The sequence below is a fragment of the Dipodomys spectabilis genome, unplaced genomic scaffold (assembly GCF_019054845.1).
Source record: "Dipodomys spectabilis isolate Male_0828 unplaced genomic scaffold, ASM1905484v1 ptg000297l, whole genome shotgun sequence".
NCBI classification, from domain to species: domain Eukaryota; kingdom Metazoa; phylum Chordata; class Mammalia; order Rodentia; family Heteromyidae; genus Dipodomys; species Dipodomys spectabilis.
Genome location: NW_024870974.1, coordinates 1,833,248 through 1,852,646, shown reverse-complemented (window position 1 = coordinate 1,852,646; position 19,399 = coordinate 1,833,248). Strand labels below are relative to the sequence as shown.

The following is a 19,399-nucleotide window of genomic DNA, read 5'->3' as shown; positions in this document are numbered from 1 at the left end:
GCAATCTTATAGCCCAGATTCTGGTTTCTAGATGCCATCTTCATTTAAAAAGAATGAGATTCCTGCAAGAAAGCAGCAAAGGCTTGTTAGGGTTATTAAAAGGTCACTGGGAGCTTGGAGGGTAAGTAATAATAAATGAAGTAAAATGGCACTGGAGTCAGCTTGAAGGGACTTTCACTGGCCAAAGATTGAGTAGTTTGAACATCAAATAGTGAGTAATTCATTAAACTAATTTGAGTAACCACAAAGCTAAGAACTCCTACTAAAAATATAAGGAACAGAAAAGAAAAATGGGGGCTGGGAAGGTGGCTCAGTGGTAGAGTGCTTGCCTTACATGCATGAGGCCCTGGGTTCGATTCCTCAGCACCACATAAGCAAAAAGAAAAAAGCCGGAAGTGGTGCTGTGGCTCAAGTGGTAGAGCACTAGCCTTGAGCGGAAGAGCTGAGGGACAGTGCCCAGGCCCAGAGTTCAGGCCCCACAACTGGACCCCCCCCCCCAAAAAAAAAGAAAAGAAAAGAAAAATGGGCAATGCAAAATTCAGTGAACAAATTTCTTAGTCATCAACTCATTCTGAAAATTGGTAATTGAAAATATCTAAGCATTTATCCTGCCTTTTCAGTGTGAACAATTTAAGAAAAATACATTCTTGATGTTGAACAGTTGTTGCTGGAGTTTAGTTGTTAGAGTTGGTCTTTCTGATGAGAGTTAAGTGTATTCAGTATTTCAAGTATGTTTTAAATTGATTGCTCTATTGAGTAATTCTATCACTGAGCTTTAAATTTCTTCACCTTCTTGGTTTTGCTTTATATTGAAATCTTGTATAAAAAGCTCTATTCACATCTGTTAAGTTATTTTATGTTGTTTTGGGTTTCTCTTTTCAGCAGTATCCTGGTGTGAACCACCTCTCTTCCAGTCTAGGAGGACTGAGTCTTCAGAGTTCTCCACAGCCAGAAAGCCTGAGGCCTGTAAACCTCACTCAGGAGAAGGATATTTTACCCCCCACTCCAGTCTGGGCTCCTATACCTAACTTGAATTTAGAACTCAAGAAGTTAAATTGTAGCCCAGAGTAAGTATTCATTTATTGTGTGATCTTTCTCAAGTAATATTCTTTAATGAAAATATTGTATAACTTTAAAAAATAGAAGTAGTGTGGTATATGTTCCCCAGTGGAAGCTTTTCATGTTGGAACATGCAGATTAAGTTCTAGTCCCCTGTCACCTAATACTAGGGTGATGATATCTATTTGATTGAAGTAGGGTTTTAGGTACCCAGACATGACTGTCATTTTTCATTTTGTTAAATCTCTTTCCTCACCTTATACCAGAGTTAATTTCTGTATATCTCCTAAGTAAGAATGCTCACATATCTTATTCAGACCTTGCTTATGTGAACTCAAGAACAGGTTTAGATAAAGCCTGTGTATCTCTGAATTTTATCTTCACACCCTATAAAGAAATGAGATGACCATTAACCCCAACTTATTGATTCAATCTGAGTTTAGGTTTGGATTTCATTCACTTAAGAAGAATTTTCTCACCCCCTGGAAAAGAGTACTGGCTACTACATCTAGTGCCACCAAATCCTTGTATATTTTCTGTGTGTCCAGCTTTGTGTTCACCTCCCAGGGCCTCCCAAACTAGATGTTCTTGGGTCTTGCCTACTTTCAGTACTTTTTCATCTAAGAATAGCTTATTCCTCTGTACCCACATGCATTGTAGAAGCCATTACACTGCTCCTAGACTTTATCCTCACAAAGTAAACTCATTCCCAGAACACCATCTTGTTCCTTGCCTTATGAAATTGATACTTTTTTAATGTCAGTGTTTTATGTCTCCTAAGGCAATAGTTTGCAGCTCTTGGGGAAAAAAGAAACTGAAAACTTCTCTTACATCCAAAATTTTAAATATGATTCAAATACGCAAATTGGAAGTTGATGACCAGGCATTGGTCTCTGTAATCCTAACCACTCAGGAGGCTGAGATCTGGAAGATCAAGGTTCAAAGGCATCTTAGGCAAACACAAGATTCCATCTCCAGTTAACCAGTAAAATGCCAGATTGAAGGTGTAGTTCTGGTGGTAGAACTTTAGCCAAGCAAGTTTGAGGCCCTGAGTTCAAACCCTAGGGTTTGAACCATTAAAAACAAAAATTTTTAAAGAACAGGAAGTGAAACCTCTGACTGTTTCCCTTCTTTCTCCATACTACAGCAGACACCCCATTGGTGATTAAGGCAGTGAATACTCAGATCACTTCTGTAAAACTCAGTAAATCATGGATGGTAGATTGACGACAACTGCCTATCCTTATGATTGTAGTCTGTGCTCAAGTTGCTGATAACCTGGTATTGTGAATGGTTAGGTATTCCCTATACTGTATGTATAGGTAAAAGTGATCTTAGCCTAGCAAAATGGTAGTCTTGTCTGTAATTTCAACATCAGAAGGATTAAGCATCAGGAGGATGAGACACATAAGAGTTTCACATAATGAAACCCTTTAAAAAGAGTGACATAAAAATAAAAAATAGATAAAAAAAGAAATAAAAAATAAGAGACCAAATAGGTAGGGGGATACTTATGTGTTTGTATATGTTTTATCAGAAGTAAAGTAATTAGGAGTAAATGTTAAAACGTTTGGACAAATCTACTAGTTTGAGGATGCAATTTATGTAACCCCATAAAATGTCAATATTGTCAAGTATATATCATATTTTGGATTTTGGTGCCTTTCATGTTTAATATTTTCAGTTTAGGGTTGGCAAAACCTGTAGTAATAGTGCCTACACAGTAAGATAAATCATTAATTCAATAAATATTTACTGATTGCCTTCTAAGTTAAGCATAAGCATCTGTTTCTATGTTTGGAGTAGACATAAACAAAAGATCTCTATGGAATCATAGAACTCATTCTATTAGAGAAAGCCTAATATGTACCATTAAAGTAGTAAGTGTATTATACAATATCAGAATATTACAGAAGTGGAAGTGAGGATGGTAGGTGACTATTTTTAGTTAAGGGGGTCTATGCAGGTTTTCTCAAGGAGTTAGTGTATGAGCAGAATTCTGAATGCAGTGAAGAGCAGCCACAGGGCACCAGGAAAAAGTATTTTTAGCTGCCTAGACAGCAGAGGAAGTTCTGAAGCAGGAACACCTGGGTGTGTTCTAGGAACGGCAGCCTAGAGTAAATACATAGCCCTACACACTGTTACCCACACTGCTTAAAATAACCCTTTCTGGTTACCAAGCACTAGTGCTATTTCTTTGGCTGCTCCTTTATTCGTCCTTTTTTTTGTTAACTTTCACTTTCATAGGTTATAGCCCTCAGTGTGTGCTACACCAGTAGTAGGGCAACACAGGACAGAATGACTGATACCTGGCAAAGGCAGACAAGGTACTCAGCTAACTAAAGCAGATCAGACTGATGAGTAGCACAGAAGTGGAAGCATACCTCAGAGCTTAGAAAGAAGTCATTCTTTTAAAAATTTTTTAGAGGGAAATAAAACCTCTTGACAACGTGTGTGTGTGTGTGTGTATATGTGTGTGTGTAAATACCATACAGAGTGGTTACAATACAACGTGTGTGTGTGTGTGTGTGTAAATACCATACAGAGTGGTTACAATTACGTGGGCAAGATAATGAGTACATTTCTTATCAAGTATTGTTGCCTCCTCCTTTGTTTCCCCTTCCTATCTCTTCCCTTCTCCGCCCCCCCCCCCCCCAAAGTTGTAAGGTTCGGAAGGGAAAAAAACAAATAGTTTAAATCAGAAAGAAGTCATTCTTTATGACATGGGTAGGGAGTCTTGAGTCCAGAGTGGAGCTGGGGAACGGGCAGGGAAGTCCGGAGCAGCAGTGTGAGAGGCCTAGCGTGCCTTTGTTCTCTACTTTGTTTTCTACTTTGTGCCCAGTCCCACAGGCTAGTCATAGTGAGTCTGTTTTTCCTGAATGTGTTGTGCTTTCCTCCCAGGAATATGCAGTCCTTCACTTAGGTCTTTGGACAACTGTATATATGTATGCCTGGTAAAGTAACCAGGATCTTCCCCTGAAGATTATGCACATCATAATAACATGTGCAAGTGATTTTCACCTGTGCCTTTACATGTTATCCAATCTACTTGATATTTTTTCTGACAGCTAACGTATTCCATGTTTATATTTATTGCAGCTCATTTCGGTGTACTTTGACAAATATTCCACAGACACAGGCTTTATTGAATAAAGCTAAACTTCCTTTAGGATTGCTGTTACATCCCTTTAGAGATCTAACGGTAAAGTAATGTTTTTAAGTATCTTGGGTTCTGACATGAGTTTATGTAAAAGATACTCATATTTGATACTTTTTAGAATTGTCATCTTTATTTTTTGTGGTGCTGGAGATTAAAGGATGTTGATCTTATTTTATCTGAAGTTACAAATAATCATTTGTGAAATTCAAGTCAATAAGCATATTCTTAGTTTTCTTCCAGTAGACCCTAAACTAAGCATTAATAATAAAATGACCTTTCCCAAAGAAGTTCCTGCCTAGCAGGGAATCAAGATGTAAATTTATATTCAGGGTAATTAATATATGTAATTAGTCACATTCTAAGGATATTTAACAGTGAGTATAGTATAAGAAGTAATTCTCTTTGAATGCAGTAACAAGATTTTCTTTAAGTTTTTTGGAAATGTCAAGCTCCATAGCGAAGCATGGTGCAAAAGCTTTAGTAGTCCTCTATTAAGATACATTGATGAAGTGGCACTGCAGCTCAAGTGGCAGAGTGCTAGCCTTGAGCTGAAGAGCTGAGGGACAGCGCCCAGACCCAGAGTTCAAGCCCCACGACCTACAAAAAAAAAAAAAGATACATTGATGTCTGGGTTAGAAGGAAAATTGATTGTTCCAAATTGAGCAAATAAACTTCCTAACTGTAGGGAAAGCATGAACAGTTTAGGATTATTGAATAGAAACAAAATTTCTACAGTGTATTTGGTTTAATAACTAGTTATTAAACATTTTTATACATCCTCACTTTTTAAAACCTCACAAAAATATTTTGTCAGGAATATTTTATTTACAAGTTGCTTCTATCCCTCACCCTTTATTGCTAGTGTGATTTTCTATCCATCCAGTTGCCACAGCTTTCTTTTGTACTCTGTCATCAAAGATTATCACCCAGCTTCCATGCTGGATGCTGGAATAAAGATGATTGCACTTCCTGCTGGAGTTTATTCCATACTGAATGTGTAGAAAGGATCACAGTGAGGGGCTGGGAAGGTGGCTCAGTGGTAAAGCGCTTGTCTTGCATGCTTGAGGCCCTGGGTTCGATTCCTCAGCACCCATAAGCAAAAAAAAAAAAAAAAAGCTGGAAGTGGCGCTGTGGCTCAAGTGGTAGAGCGCTAGCCTTGAGCTGAAGAGCTGAGGGACATCGCCCAGGCTCAAGAGTTCAGGCCCACGACCGGACCCAAAAAGAAAGGATCACAATGAATAGAAAGTAGAATTGTAATGTGGAATAAGTACTCTAAGTTTATGCTTTCAGTCAGTACCATTTAGTCACGTCCATGCTATTACAACTTTACCCTTAAGCTAAGGCAATTTTCTGTATCTACTGGTGAGTGTTCTCTAAATACAGTTTCTATACACAATACCTTCTGACAGTATATATTCCATATATATAACACTATAATGTTACCACTGATGTCTTTTGGGATTTGGAATTCCAAGAACATATTTCTTTTCTCATTTTTAGTTAATGACATTTCCTGATACAGTTACATAATGAAAGTAGTATATGTGGAAAAAAATATAATATTTGTGTTTAAAAATGAAATAAAAACCTATGTTATTAATAAAAGCTAGGATAAAGTATACTAAAATGAGAACAAGTTAACTCTGGTGTGTGGAATAAATAATATATGACCTCTTAATCTTTTTTTCCATACTTTCACATTTTCTACCTTGAATATAAAGTTCCATTCCCAGCTCAGCATGGAGATGAATTTTTTAAGGCACCTTGTGTTTGGCTGCCTCTGGCTTCAGCTCCCTCCGGGTGGGAGCAGTGTCCAACAGTGTGGTACCAGGTACCTGGGACTTTTTGCAGTGCACAAGACAAAGACATTGTTGCAAAGTGCTGGTTTCTCTCACTGGTTTTTCTTGAGTCTCTGATGAGCTGTAGCTTACATCATTTTCATAGCCAACTAGGCTTTCTTGTCAGCTAGTGACATTGATTTCATCTGGTGTGACTTTGTTGTTGTGTTGTTATGGTTACAACGAGGAAGAAAACCACAGCTGCTTGTGTGGCTTCACACTGCACTGCATTTAATTAGTACAGTTCAACATGAAACCACACAAAAATCCATCTGTGATTTCTGCTCTATATATGGAGTAGAGCAGTTAGTGTTCTGTTTTTCCCTGGGGTTCTTCTTGTTGTTACAACATCTTTATTTTCTTTCCCAGCAATTACCAGTGATAACATCAAATACCATTGTGCGGTGCCGATCTTGTCGAACATACATCAATCCGTTTGTGTCCTTCATTGATCAGCGTAGATGGAAGTGCAACTTATGCTATAGAGTAAATGATGGTGAGCTTCTGACTCTTATTGTAGTGTGCTTTAGTATTATTCATTACATCTTTGTCATTATTCCTCTCCTTATTGCATTAAAAACAATTTTCATGCCATTTTTAATGGAGAGATTATAGACCAGGGTATTTTAATGTTGGTTGGCCATGGAGGTAAAGAGAGTTGACAGGGGGCCTGGGAAGGTGGCTCAGTGGTAGAGCGCTTGCCTAGCATGCCTGAGGCCCTGGGTTTGATTCCTCAGCACCACATAAGCAAAAAGAAAAAAGCCGGAAGTGGTGTTGTGTCTCAAGTGGTAGAGCGCTAGCCTTGAGCTGAAGAGCTGAGGGATAGCGCCCAGGCCCAGAGTTCAGGCCCCACTACCGGACCCCCCCCCCCCCCCCCCGCCAAAAAAAAAAATATGAGAGAGAGAGTTGACAGGGCAGTTAAAAAACAAAAAAACTCCAAAGACTGTGCTAATACTGAGACTTGAACTCAGGTCTTTGTGCTCTCCCTTGGCTCTAGAGTCTCATGCACTTTCCTGCCTGGTCTGGCTTTGAAACAAGATCCTGAGATTACAGTCTCCCGAATAGCTAGGATTACAGGTGTGAGGCATAAGTGCCCAGCCTCTTTACATATTTCTTGCATATCTCCCTATTATAATTGCTTTCATATTTCTGTGTCTCTGATTTTTCCTTCTGTATCATGTGATGTGATAAATAGGACAGAAGACTTAAGAAGCAAGGTTACCTATGATCTGGTCTCCTCACATAATTTAGAAAATAAGTTTCTTTCTCCTTTTTTTCAAGGAAGATTAAGGGATTTGTTTTTTGTCATTAAGTGTTCACAAAACTGTTGGTATTCCTCATAAATATTGCTGCTAAGTGTTGAACTTTAGACATGTTCCTCCCTCTTATCCAGTTCCTGAAGAATTCATGTATAACCCCCTTACTCGATCATATGGAGAGCCTCATAAGCGGCCAGAAGTTCAGAATTCCACCGTGGAGTTCATCGCCTCTTCAGATTACATGGTAACCACTCACTGTTAAAAGTTTAGTCATGGCTAATTATACAGTTATAATTTTCTGTGAATTCTTGCCCATATTTCAGTTGCCCGTGCTATTCATTTTTAAACATTAATTAATAGTGAAAGTTTGCACTTAGCAAATAGAAAACACTTTCTAAATGTTACTTGATCTCCCAGAATGTATTAGGTCACTAAGAAATGTTTGCAGTGTCTTATGGTAAGCGTTAGCTTTTATAGTTTGTGTCCATATGGACTTGATTACTTGCCTAGAGTGGATATGCATAGTCTTTCACCATTTAAACTTAAGTAACTTGGAACAGAAAATGTTTGCTTTTGCCAAAAGCTGCAGTTTTTAGGGGTCTTAAAGATATCACTGGTTCTCCCAGTACTTTCACTCAATTTTTTCCTTCCTTGTACTATCAGCAAATTTCTCTGTGCTCTTTGAATTATATAGACACTGAATCTCATTTTACAGCTGGGCATGGTGATTCACTCCTGCAATCCCAGCCCTTGGGTTCACAGACGGGAAGGTCCTAAGTACATGGGCACATAAATAGCTACAAAAACAAGCAAACACAGCTGGGTACTGATGGCTGACACTGGTAATCCCTTCTACTCAGGAGATTTGGAGGATTGAAGTTCAAAGCCAGCCTCCAACAGAAAAGTCTAATAAGAGATTCCATCTCCGATAATAACCAACAAAAAGCCAGCCTGGAGGTATGGCTCAAGTAACAGAGCATGAGCTAGACAAGCAAGCCCAGCAAGTTCAAGGCTCAGAGTTCAAACTTCTGGCAGGAAAAAAAACGAATACAAAAAAAATCAGCCTATGTCCTGCTCATATACTTTGTCATATTTTATTATTGTTTTGGCAGTACTGGGGTTTGAACTCAGGGGTTCGCACTTGTTAGATAGGTACTCTAGCCTTTTTAACTGGGTAGAGTCTCACAGTTTTAACCATGGCCAGCTTCAAACTGTAATTCTCCTACTTAACATTTCTATGCAGCTGGGGTTTCAAATGCAGACCACCATGCCTGGCTTATTGATTAAGTAAAGATTGAGGTCTCACTAACTTTTTGCCCAGGCTGACCTCAAATTGTTATTTTCTCAGTCTCTGCCTTACAAGTAGCTGAGTTTAGAGGCATGAACCACCACTCCTAGCCTTCTCTGTAATTTTCTTTTCTTTTCTTTTCTTTTTTGCCAGTCCTGGGGCTTGAACTCAGGGTTTGGGCTCTGTCCCTGAGCTTGTTTTGCTCAAGGCTAGCACTCTACCACTTGAGTCACAGCTAGACTTCCAGCTTTTTCTATTTATGTGGTACTGAGTAATGGACTCTAGGCAAGCACTCTACCACTAAGCCACATTCCCAGCCCCTGTAATACTTTCTGGGGAGGTCCTTTTTGGTGATGCTGAGGTTTGAACTCAGGATCAAACCTCACTTGCCAGGCAGGTGCTCTACCACTTGAGCCATGCCACAGCCTGTTTTAATATATGTATAGTAGCTATGTTTTTTCCTATATCTTTATTTCTAATCCTTGATGGCTGTAGCAATTTAGTGCTGCTAGCAGAGAAAGCTGCATAAGACTAACAGATGTAAGCCGGGCGCTGGTGGCTCACGCCTGTAATCCTAGCTATGCAGGAGGCTGAGATCTGAGGATCGCGGTTCAAAGCCAGCCTGGGCAGGAGAGACCGTGAGACTCCTATCTCCAATAAACCACCAGAAAACTGGAAGTGGCGCTGTAGCTCAAGTGGTAGAGCGCTCGCCTTGAGCTGAAGAGCTGGAGGACAGCACTCAGGCCCAGAGTTCAAGCCCCACGGCCGACCAAAAATAACAGATGTGCTTTCCCATCTTCTGTAATGTTTATTATCTCCTATGTAATCGTGTGTAATTTATCCTATTATGAGGTAACTGTACTTTCTGTGTCTATTTCCAGTGGACTATAGTAAACTTTCTCTTTATCACTTCTCTCAGCTTCTGACCTTTATAACTTTCTATGTTCTCAACTTTGGGATCTAATTAAAATAGCAAAACAAAAAAGATCTTAATTTTTTTCTTATGATTTATATAACCTTTCATGGGCATTGAAAAAAAAAACACTTCATGGATTTGAGGGGTAACTCTGTGGTAGATCACTGGTCTAGCCTGTATGAGGGTCAAATCTCTAGGACTGCAAAAAAGAGGTCTTGGTATGTACTCATATGTACACTCTATCACTATAAGGAAGAATTTAGTCTGTTAGCCTAGCTACTTCTCTTTTTCCTTGTCTTCCCTGGAATTTACAAATGCTAATCTGAGCCATCATATCATCATACCCACAGTATGTCAGTATATTTTTCTGACCAATATGGACTTTTAAAAAATATGCTTGTAATACCATCACAAGGACTTCCTTTATACTTAGCACTTTACCTTAGGATTCAGCCATTATCAGGTGACCAAATAGATAATGTCAAGTTTTATTTTATTTTATTGTTTTGAAGAAAAAAATAGAAACTTACATGGTCTGGGGACAGAGCTAAGTAGCAGATAGCATGTGCATGGATGGCTCATCCTCACCACTGCCAAAAACAAGCATTTTATATGTAGTTTGTATTAATTATTCAGTAGTTTGTATTAATAATAAATGAGGCCACCTTTAAATGATCTCTTTGCCAACATTCCTTATCAGGAACACATTTAATGCACCTGTTCAACTGTGACAACTGTCTCTTGTGCTCAAACCCCAACAAATTTTGTAAGAGAGGAATTTCATTTAAGGAAAGCATGTAAGATCTTAGAAAATAGCAATCCTGTTTGTTGTGCATTTCTGGTACAGAATACTCAGTAAATATTCAGTAGTAACAGTGATGTAAAAAGAACAAATTTGAACTTTCTACATAAATTGCATTGTTGTTTTTTTTTTTCTTTCAGCTTCGTCCTCCTCAGCCCGCAGTTTACCTGTTTGTCTTAGATGTGTCTCACAACGCAGAGGAAACTGGCTACTTAACAATTTTGTGCCAATCCCTGTTAGAAAACTTAGACAAGTAAGATTATATTTTTGTTGACAGTTACGTATATGTATATAAATATAGAAAAAGACATGAAGTGTTTATTTGTAATTTATGGGTTTGGGTTTTGTTAGGTTTAGTCATATGTATCTATAAACTTTCTGCCATAGAATAAGGAGCCTGCTACTTGAGTTGTTACAATTTAATAACATAAAACAATTTTAACTCAGGGTATGGGTGCAATCCCTGACCTCTTTGGCTCAAGGCCAGTGCTCTACCACTTTAAGCTATAGCACCACTTCCAGTTTTCTGGTGGTTAAGTATTGGAGGTAAGAGTCTCATGGACTTTGCTGTCTGGGCTGGCTTTGAACCTCAATCCTCAGATCTCAGCCTCCTGCATGTATATATAGGATTACAAGCATGAGCTACCAGTGCCTAGGTTAACTTAAAATTTTTTAAATTTAGTAAAAATGTTAGATATTTCCAAACTTGCCCTCTGACTAAAATCATGTGAACATTGAGGCTCAGAAAGTAATAACATAGCCTGGGTATAAACAGTCTGGATGACTAGATATCATGGCTAGATCTGAAGGATATTATGTTGAGTAACCTAAGCCAGTCACTGAAAGCTGAGTACCCCATGGTTGAGAACAGGGTTGGATCATAGAGATGTTGGTCTAAGGAGACAGAATTTTAATTACACAAGAGGATCCACTCGAGATGATAGCTATAGTTAGTTTATTGTACTCAAAAAATACTAAGGAGATTTGAAATGTCCTCAAAAAAATGTATGTTAACCATGGCTTATGCTCTACCACTGGAGCCACACCTCCAGCGCTGCTTTTTGTTGATTAATTGGAGTTTATGGGACTTTTTTTTTTGTTTTTGGGGGGGTCCGGTTGTGGGGCCTCAACTCTGGGCCTGGGCGCTGTCTCTCAGCTCTTCAGATCAAGGCTAGCACTCTACCACTTGAGCCACAGCGCCACTTCCGGCTTTTTTCTTTTTGCATATGTGGTGCTGAGGAATCGAACCCAGGGCCTCTGGCATGCAAGGCAAGCACTCTACCACTGAACCACCTTCCCAGACCACATATATTAAATTGTACATAGTAAGGAGTTTCATTATAATATTTCTATACCTGCATATAATGTATTTTTATTTATTCCCCTTTTCCCTGTGCCATAATCTTACTTAAATAGTGATACAGTTTTTGGAAGTATAATTCTCATCTCTGAGAATTAAATAGTTCATCATTCTTTTTATGTTTATATTAATTTAGATAAGAGATACATCTTTTATCTCCTCTGAAATTTGACATGACTTACTATCTTATTATTTTCTGAAATAAAATGTTACTTTGAATTTTAAATTGCCATTTTTATCTCTAGGCTTCCAGGAGATTCTCGAACAAGAATAGGCTTCATGACCTTTGACAGCACTATTCATTTCTACAACTTACAGGAGGGACTGTCTCAGCCACAGATGTTGATTGTGTCTGACATAGACGGTGAGCAGGCAGCAGAGTAACTACAGATTCTGGGTCATGGGCTGCTTCGCTTTACAACTCATTTGCCAAATGCTGTACCTGTATATGTAGCCTACACGTGTATAGATAATATGTACCCAGTGTATATTATGTAGCCTACACGTGTATAGATAATATGTACCCAGTGTATGTTATCACAGTGATAGAATGCATATTATGTGTGACATCTTGATTTTTTAAAAAAATAAGTTTTTCTAATTTCTTGTATTCTTTTGACTTGATTGGTTGATTATTTTCCCTATAGATGTTTTTCTACCTACACCGGATAGTCTACTTGTGAATCTATACGAAAGCAAAGAGGTGAGATTGATTTATTTCCTCAGAATATTAGAATGTGTCTGTCAGTTCATCTGGTGGCTAGATATTAACGTGTTTACCTGATGCGGTAATATCAGACAGTAGACAATGTGGATATAGAATGTCTGTGGACTCTTTAGTTTACAGTCCCTAGAGATGGAGTGACACTATATTCTGGAATGTTTTAAAGAATATTGTCTTATCTTTTCAGTAATTCAAATTTTAATCTTTGTTTTCCCAGCTTATAAAAGACTTACTGAACGCATTACCAAACATGTTCACCAATACACGAGAAACACACAGTGCCCTTGGTCCTGCCCTTCAGGCTGCTTTTAAATTAATGTCTCCAACAGGGGGCCGTGTGTCTGTATTTCAGACACAGTTACCTTCCTTGGGTGCAGGACTTCTGCAGTCCAGAGAAGATCCTAATCAAAGGTCAAGTACAAAGGTATTCTATGCTTAGTTTCTCTGTCATATCTACAAACTGTGTGAGGACTTGTTCATTGTCCTTTTTAATTTTGTTAATAATAATAGTAGTAAATAGGGAGAGATTAATTCAGATTTTTTTAAATTTTGTTGTTGTTTGCAAAAGTTGTAAAAATTTAGAAGTCACTTAGTCTTTCATTTAAAAATGAGGAAATAGCCAATGGTTCATGCCTGTAATCCTAGCTACTCAGGAGATTGAGACCTAAAGATTATGGTTCAAACCTAGCTAGGGCAGGAAAGTCCATTATGCTTACGTCTAGTTAACCAACAAAAAGCTGGAAGTGGAACTGTGGCTCAAGTGGTAGAGCACTATCCTTGAGCACAAAATCTCAGGGACAGAACCTAGGTCCTTATTTCAAGCCCTGTTGTGTAGCAGTATGGAGTAACATTTCCCAGCTCTCAGTCTGGAGTTAGAGTCCTTGGATTTCTTCCAGCATTCACCACTCCATAGCTATGTAATCTTAGACAAGTTATTTAATGAGTTCTGCCTTAGTTTTCTCATCTGTGATAGATAATGGTTGGGATGGCCTTCAGTAATAGAGTACCTGCCTAGCAGGTGCACAGTCTTCAGTGCAATCCCTAGCATTAGTTAATAATTAAACTTATAGGAAGGCCAGTTACAGTAGTTCAGTCCTGTATTCTCAGCTACTTGGGAGGCAAAGATCAGAAGGATCATGATTAGGTTCAAAGCCGTCACAAGAAAAAATTAGGAAGACCCCCTCATTTCAACAAAAAAGCTGAGTATAATGATTGATCCTAGCTTTGAGGGAGCCATAAGAAGATTGCAGCCCTAGGTGAAAATGTAAGACCTTATCTGAGAAGAAAACCTAAAGCAAAAGGGCTGGAAACATAGCACTGAGTTTAAGCCTCACCATCATAAAAAAATACATGTATGTATGTTTGTGTGTTAGTGTGTGTATAGCCTATGGGATATATATGAGAAATTATGTCTAACATCTGAATCAGTGCTGGCAGAAAGTGTTTTTTTATAAATATTAGCAATTATTGTAGGGGGTCTGTTCACAAACCCATAGCATGGTAGTAGAGCAGAGGACATCCTCTTTTGATGCAAGAGAGACGTAGAAGTGTGTGTGATTAGAAGTTTCTACCTCTTACTCTGATCTATTGACTTAGGTAGTACAGCACCTTGGCCCTGCAACTGATTTTTATAAGAAACTTGCTTTAGACTGCTCAGGACAGCAGACTGCGGTGGATTTGTTCCTTTTGAGTTCACAGTATTCTGATCTTGCTTCTCTAGGTAAGATGTCATTGCATTTATCTGCTTATGTATACATTTTTAGCATATGATTAAATCTGAACTTGTCCTTTACTCTTCTCAGTTTAGGGAGAGAAAGGCATGTGAATTAGATGCTTAATGTCTATGAGGGTTATCTGTAAACTTTAAAGCCCTAGACAAATACAAAATGACAGTATTTTGTTTTAAAGCTCTAAAGTAAACCTTTTTTCTCTATTTTATAAGTATTTTTGTTGTACAAGACTTACATGTTATTTGTCTTAGATCTTTTCATTATAATTCAGATTTCATTAGAATCTGTACTACTGCTAAACAAGTAGAATATTCTTGCTTCTGTAGCTAATAGTTATGTTTCTCTCTGAAGCTTGCATGTCCAAGTACTCGGCAGGATGCATCTATTACTATCCATCTTTCCACTATAATCACAACCCTTCACAAGCAGAAAAGTTACAAAAAGACCTAAAACGGTATCTCACAAGAAAAATTGGATTTGAAGCTGTCATGAGGATAAGATGCACTAAAGGTATGAACTTATAAATGTGATGTTGTTACTTCTGGTCTACCTATGCTACCAACTGTTCCTTGTAGAAGATTTTGTTTGATAGGTTAGCATTGGCCAAAATACCCCCTTTGATTTAAAATGAGGGGTGCTGACTTTATTTATTTATTTATTTTGAAAGTAACTAGCCTGTTGTAAAGAAACTACTGTTACTCATCTTCTGTACCACATTCTCTGTCTCTTAGGTCTTTCAATGCATACTTTTCATGGAAACTTCTTTGTGCGTTCCACTGACTTGTTATCTCTTGCCAACATCAATCCTGATGCTGGGTTTGCAGTGCAGTTATCAATTGAGGAAAGTTTGACGGATACTTCCTTAGTGTGCTTTCAGACAGCACTGTTATACACGTCGAGCAAAGGTAAGGCTATCAGAAGTGAAGTGAGGCCTGCAAGAAGCCTCTTCCACTTAGTGGAATGAGGAGAAGGAATGAATGTACTGGGAACTAATGCAGCTTCAGCACTTAACCAAAAGTATGTTCTGATAAGTTGTTCTTAACACTAATGTTTAAATCACTAGATAATACACTGTATATGTTTGTATGTGTATATGTGCAAGTACTTGCATGCTTGGAAAACTTGCATTCCTCAGAAAATACATTTCTGCTAAGCTAAATCCATTCTTTGCATTATTTTTTGCGTTGTAAATTAAGGTATTTGTTTGTGTTGTTTTGAAAGCCTAAGTTTTCTGATACTTTACTCTGTTGGGTAATCAAAAACGAGCAACATCAAAATAAAAACGAGAATGTTAAGTTTCAACTACACATGTTTTATGTATTCATAGTCTACAAAGTCAGAGTGTTTAATTATCTTGGACACTTATTAGTTAGGCTGGGGATGTAGCTCAGTGTGAGAATGCTCACCCAGCATACACGAGGTCCTCGGTTCAGTCTCCAGTACCAAAAACAAAGAAATAAGAACATGCTAACCATGTTCATTTTAAAACTTTGAGTTACATTTCAAAATCCTGTTGATGATTTAATCTGGCAAAAACAGTAATTTAAATAAGACTTGGCCAACAGTGTTCTGCATCACTTTATGCACATCTGTTTAGGTGAGCGGAGGATCAGAGTCCACACACTTTGTTTGCCGGTGGTGAGTTCCTTAGCAGATGTGTATGCCGGAGTGGATGTTCAAGCCGCCATCTGCCTTCTGGCAAACATGGGTGAGTGAAAGGGAACAAGGGGCCAATCAAGCACAGCTTGCCAGCCTAGACAGTCAAGTGAAGGTGGGATTTTTTCTGCCATAGAAACCCCTCACTTAGAGAGTCTGTTTTATATTTCCAATTATTGCAGCACAAAGTAGATTGTTCTTATATTCCTTACTAATTCTTAGTTTAGCAATCTGTTGGGATTAATATTTGCTGAAAACTTAAAAAAAATCGAAATGTCTTTAAATGAATGTATGAGCAAACTCAAGTGTTGTACAGTGGACTAAGCTCAGCACTGAGCTCTTGGTGCTAAAATCAGCATGGGTACCTCTTGTGAGGAGTGCTGAGGGAAAGAAGTAACATTCAGAAGGCTGTGTCTCGCATTGCCATTTAATTTCAGGAATCAATATACTATTTTGTTTTTTGTTTTTGTTTTTATTTTTGGTGGTCTTGGGGCATGAACTCTGGGCCTGGGCACTGTTCCTGAGGTCTTCAGCTCAAGGCTAGCGCTCTACTACTTGAGCCACAGCGCCACTTCCTGTTTTCTGGTGGTTAATTAGAGATAAGAGTCTCACGGATTTTCCTGCCCAGGCAGGCTTTGAACCATGATCTTCAGATCTCAGCCTCCTGAATAGCTAGGATTACAGGCGTGAGCCACCGGCGCCCAGCTTTTAACAAATCTTTATTGATAATTTTAGACCTTTAGTGATCCTTGCTCTTTCCAATACAGATCTGGAGTCGTTTGGGCAAAATTATAATAGCATTATTCAAGGACCTTTTCTTGCAGGTGGGCAGTGCTGAGAACAAAAACTAGGGCTGTGTGCACACTTGAGCAACCGCTTCCCCACTGGGCTGTGCTCACCCATCTCAGGATTTCAGTTTTTCAAGCGCCATTTTTCTGTCGAGATTTTGAATTATGTATACAATAAGGTTCCCCCCACCACCACCACAAATACCTTTATTTATAGATTCATTTTTATAGATTTATAGATTCATTTTTCTTGTTAGTACTGGGATTGAACTTGGTCTTGCTTCTCAGGGTAGATACTCTACTACTTGAGCCATGGCTTTAGCCCTTTCTGACCTGGTTATTTTGTAGGTAGAGTCTTGCTTTTGTTGGTGGTGGTGGTGGTGATGGTGGTAGGGCTTGAACTTAGGACCTGGGCGCTTTCCCTGAGCTCTTTTTGCTCAAGGCTAGTGCTCTACCACTTTGAGCCACAGCACCACTTCCTGTTTTCTTGTGGTTAATTGGAGATAAGAGTCTCATGGGCTTTTCTGCCCAGGCTGGCTTTGAACCATGATTCTCGGATCTCAACTTCCCTGAGTAGCTAGGATTAAAGGTATGAGCCACCAGCACCCAGCTAGAGTTTTGCTTTATGCCTGTATTGAAGATATCATTTCTTTGTGTCTCTGTAGACAGCTGGATGCCATTGAGTTCCCTGGTAGCTGGGGCAGCTGCCACTGAGCATAGCCATGGTGGAGGTGGAGTTTCACAAGTTTCTTTTTTGCTAGGACTGATCTCTCAAACCATGATCCTCCATTCTCCACCCCCATATCACAGTGACTAAAGTTTGAATCAACACTCCCAGCTCTAAAAATTATATTGTAGCCGGGCACTGGTAGCTCACGCCTGTATTCCTAAGCTACTCTGGATGCTGAAGTCTGAGGATCATGGTTCAAAGCCAGCCTAGGTAGGAAAGTCCGTGAGACTCTTATCTCCAATAAACCACTAGAATACTGGCAATGGTGCTGTGGCTCAAGCAGTAGAGTGCTCGCCTTGAGCTGAAGAGTGCAGGGACAGTGCCAAGGCCTAGAGTTCAAGCCCCACAACTGACTACCTTACTATGTAACTCTAACCCCATGTACATCACCATGACAATACAATTAAATTTTAAATTAAAAAAAAAAACCTATAAAGTGTGGCTCAAGTAGTTACAAAGCACCAGCCTTGAGTGAAAAAGCTAAGGGACCAGTGCTCAGGCCATGAGTTCAAACTCTTTGATACTGCACCAGCCCCCCCACCCTCTTACCTCCCAAAAAAAGTTCAGCTTGCCCTCTTTTTTTTTTTTTCTTTTTTTTTAATCTATTGACCTGGAATGCTTTTGTAAAGAAGATTTTAGAGGATCATAAGAGATTACTTAGATTGTGTAATTTACATCAGTTGTACAGAAAAAAAATGGCTCTTTACACATGTGACTTTGCTTTGAGTAATGGAATCATCTCCAGTGCTGTATCAGAAATAGATGGATGATATACATTCTTTTTATCAAGAATAGCCAAGTGTTTAAACTTAAGAGATTAAAACGAAAGTCCAGAAGAATGCAGGAACCTAGACTTGTTCTGGTTTATCATATTCAGTTCAGAAAAGTAGGTAATGAACTAATTATTTACTGAGGGAACAGATGAAGTGCATTCTATTGGTCTCTTAGATGATTCATGTCTGTGTTCTCTCTGGGGACTTACAGGGATCTCATGGTTAAGTGCCTTTTCATTTGGGTTGCTTTGCAGCTGTCGATCGCTCGGTCTCATCTAGTCTGTCAGATGCCAGGGACGCCTTGGTGAACGCAGTGGTGGACTCGCTGTCTGCCTACGGCTCTACTGTCTCCAACTTGCAGCACTCGGCGCTCATTGCCCCTGGCTCCCTCAAGTTGTTCCCGCTCTATGTTTTGGCCCTTCTCAAACAGGTAGCTCTCGACACATGGTTATATTTAACAAAGTTTAAAAAAAAAATCTCAGATTACTTGCATATAGAGATATGAAGCCGAGAGGTTGTTATTTTAATACTTAGCCAGGGGAATAATGCACTTCAGTGTTGGGAAACATAAGTGGGAAATGAAGGTATAAAAATACATTATGACTTTTGTGAAACCATCTATATGCCCTCTCTATCATTATCCATGTGAGTATTATGTGGTCCTGGCCCACTCTTAATACATGCTTCTGAACACAGAATAAGGAGGGGCTTTAGTTTTTTACTACCTTCCCATTATTTTGAACACCACAATAAGTGTCCAACACATTCATCATCTTATAATCCTTACCATAGAAAGGTAAGTATTCTTTTCTCTGTTTTTCTTATGATGATAATATAGCTAAGAGAAACTTGCTCACTTTCTTATTAAATGTCAGCTTAATGGAATCCAGGCCTGTCGTTTTGAAGACATGCTCTATGATTGGTAGTAGTCTACTGTGTGTGTTTGACTTGGAAACTTGTATGTTTTTCCTTGCAGAAAGCATTTAGAACAGGTACAAGCACTCGCCTGGATGATCGTGTGTATGCCATGTGTCAGATCAAGTCTCAGCCACTTGTTCATCTAATGAAAATGATTCATCCCAACTTATACAGGATAGACAGGTTGACAGATGAGGTATGCTTTTGAGTGTTACAGTTGTACAGTTACCGCATTGTCAACATTTTCCTCTATTCTTTTCCCTTGTGTGGTAATAGTACATTAAAAAAGGACATTTGGATCTAATTAGATGCTTAGATTCTCAGAAGCTTAGATTCTCAGAAACTATATCAATCAGCAGTTATGGAATTTCATACATGAAGTAATTTAACTCATGTAC

At 38.8% G+C, this 19,399-nt stretch overlaps 1 protein-coding gene across 5 annotated transcripts in view; it reads left to right on the top strand.

The window, feature by feature from the left end:
* Sec24b (SEC24 homolog B, COPII coat complex component) overlaps positions 1–19,399 on the top strand; it is a 70,436-nt gene that overhangs the window by 43,783 nt on the left and 7,254 nt on the right. For 3 of the 5 annotated variants that reach the window (XM_042701708.1, XM_042701709.1, XM_042701706.1), the window contains 14 exons: positions 883–1,067; positions 4,159–4,261; positions 6,427–6,553; positions 7,451–7,560; positions 10,463–10,575; positions 11,928–12,046; positions 12,330–12,385; positions 12,624–12,830; positions 14,003–14,126; positions 14,488–14,646; positions 14,868–15,041; positions 15,734–15,844; positions 18,338–18,513; positions 19,060–19,197. In XM_042701708.1, the coding sequence (XP_042557642.1) occupies positions 883–1,067; positions 4,159–4,261; positions 6,427–6,553; positions 7,451–7,560; positions 10,463–10,575; positions 11,928–12,046; positions 12,330–12,385; positions 12,624–12,830; positions 14,003–14,126; positions 14,488–14,646; positions 14,868–15,041; positions 15,734–15,844; positions 18,338–18,513; positions 19,060–19,197 (1,902 nt within the window). The remainder of the gene's footprint in view (positions 1–882; positions 1,068–4,158; positions 4,262–6,426; positions 6,554–7,450; positions 7,561–10,462; positions 10,576–11,927; positions 12,047–12,329; positions 12,386–12,623; positions 12,831–14,002; positions 14,127–14,487; positions 14,647–14,867; positions 15,042–15,733; positions 15,845–18,337; positions 18,514–19,059; positions 19,198–19,399) is intronic. The other 2 variants (XM_042701710.1, XM_042701707.1) reach the window with 1 other exon arrangement.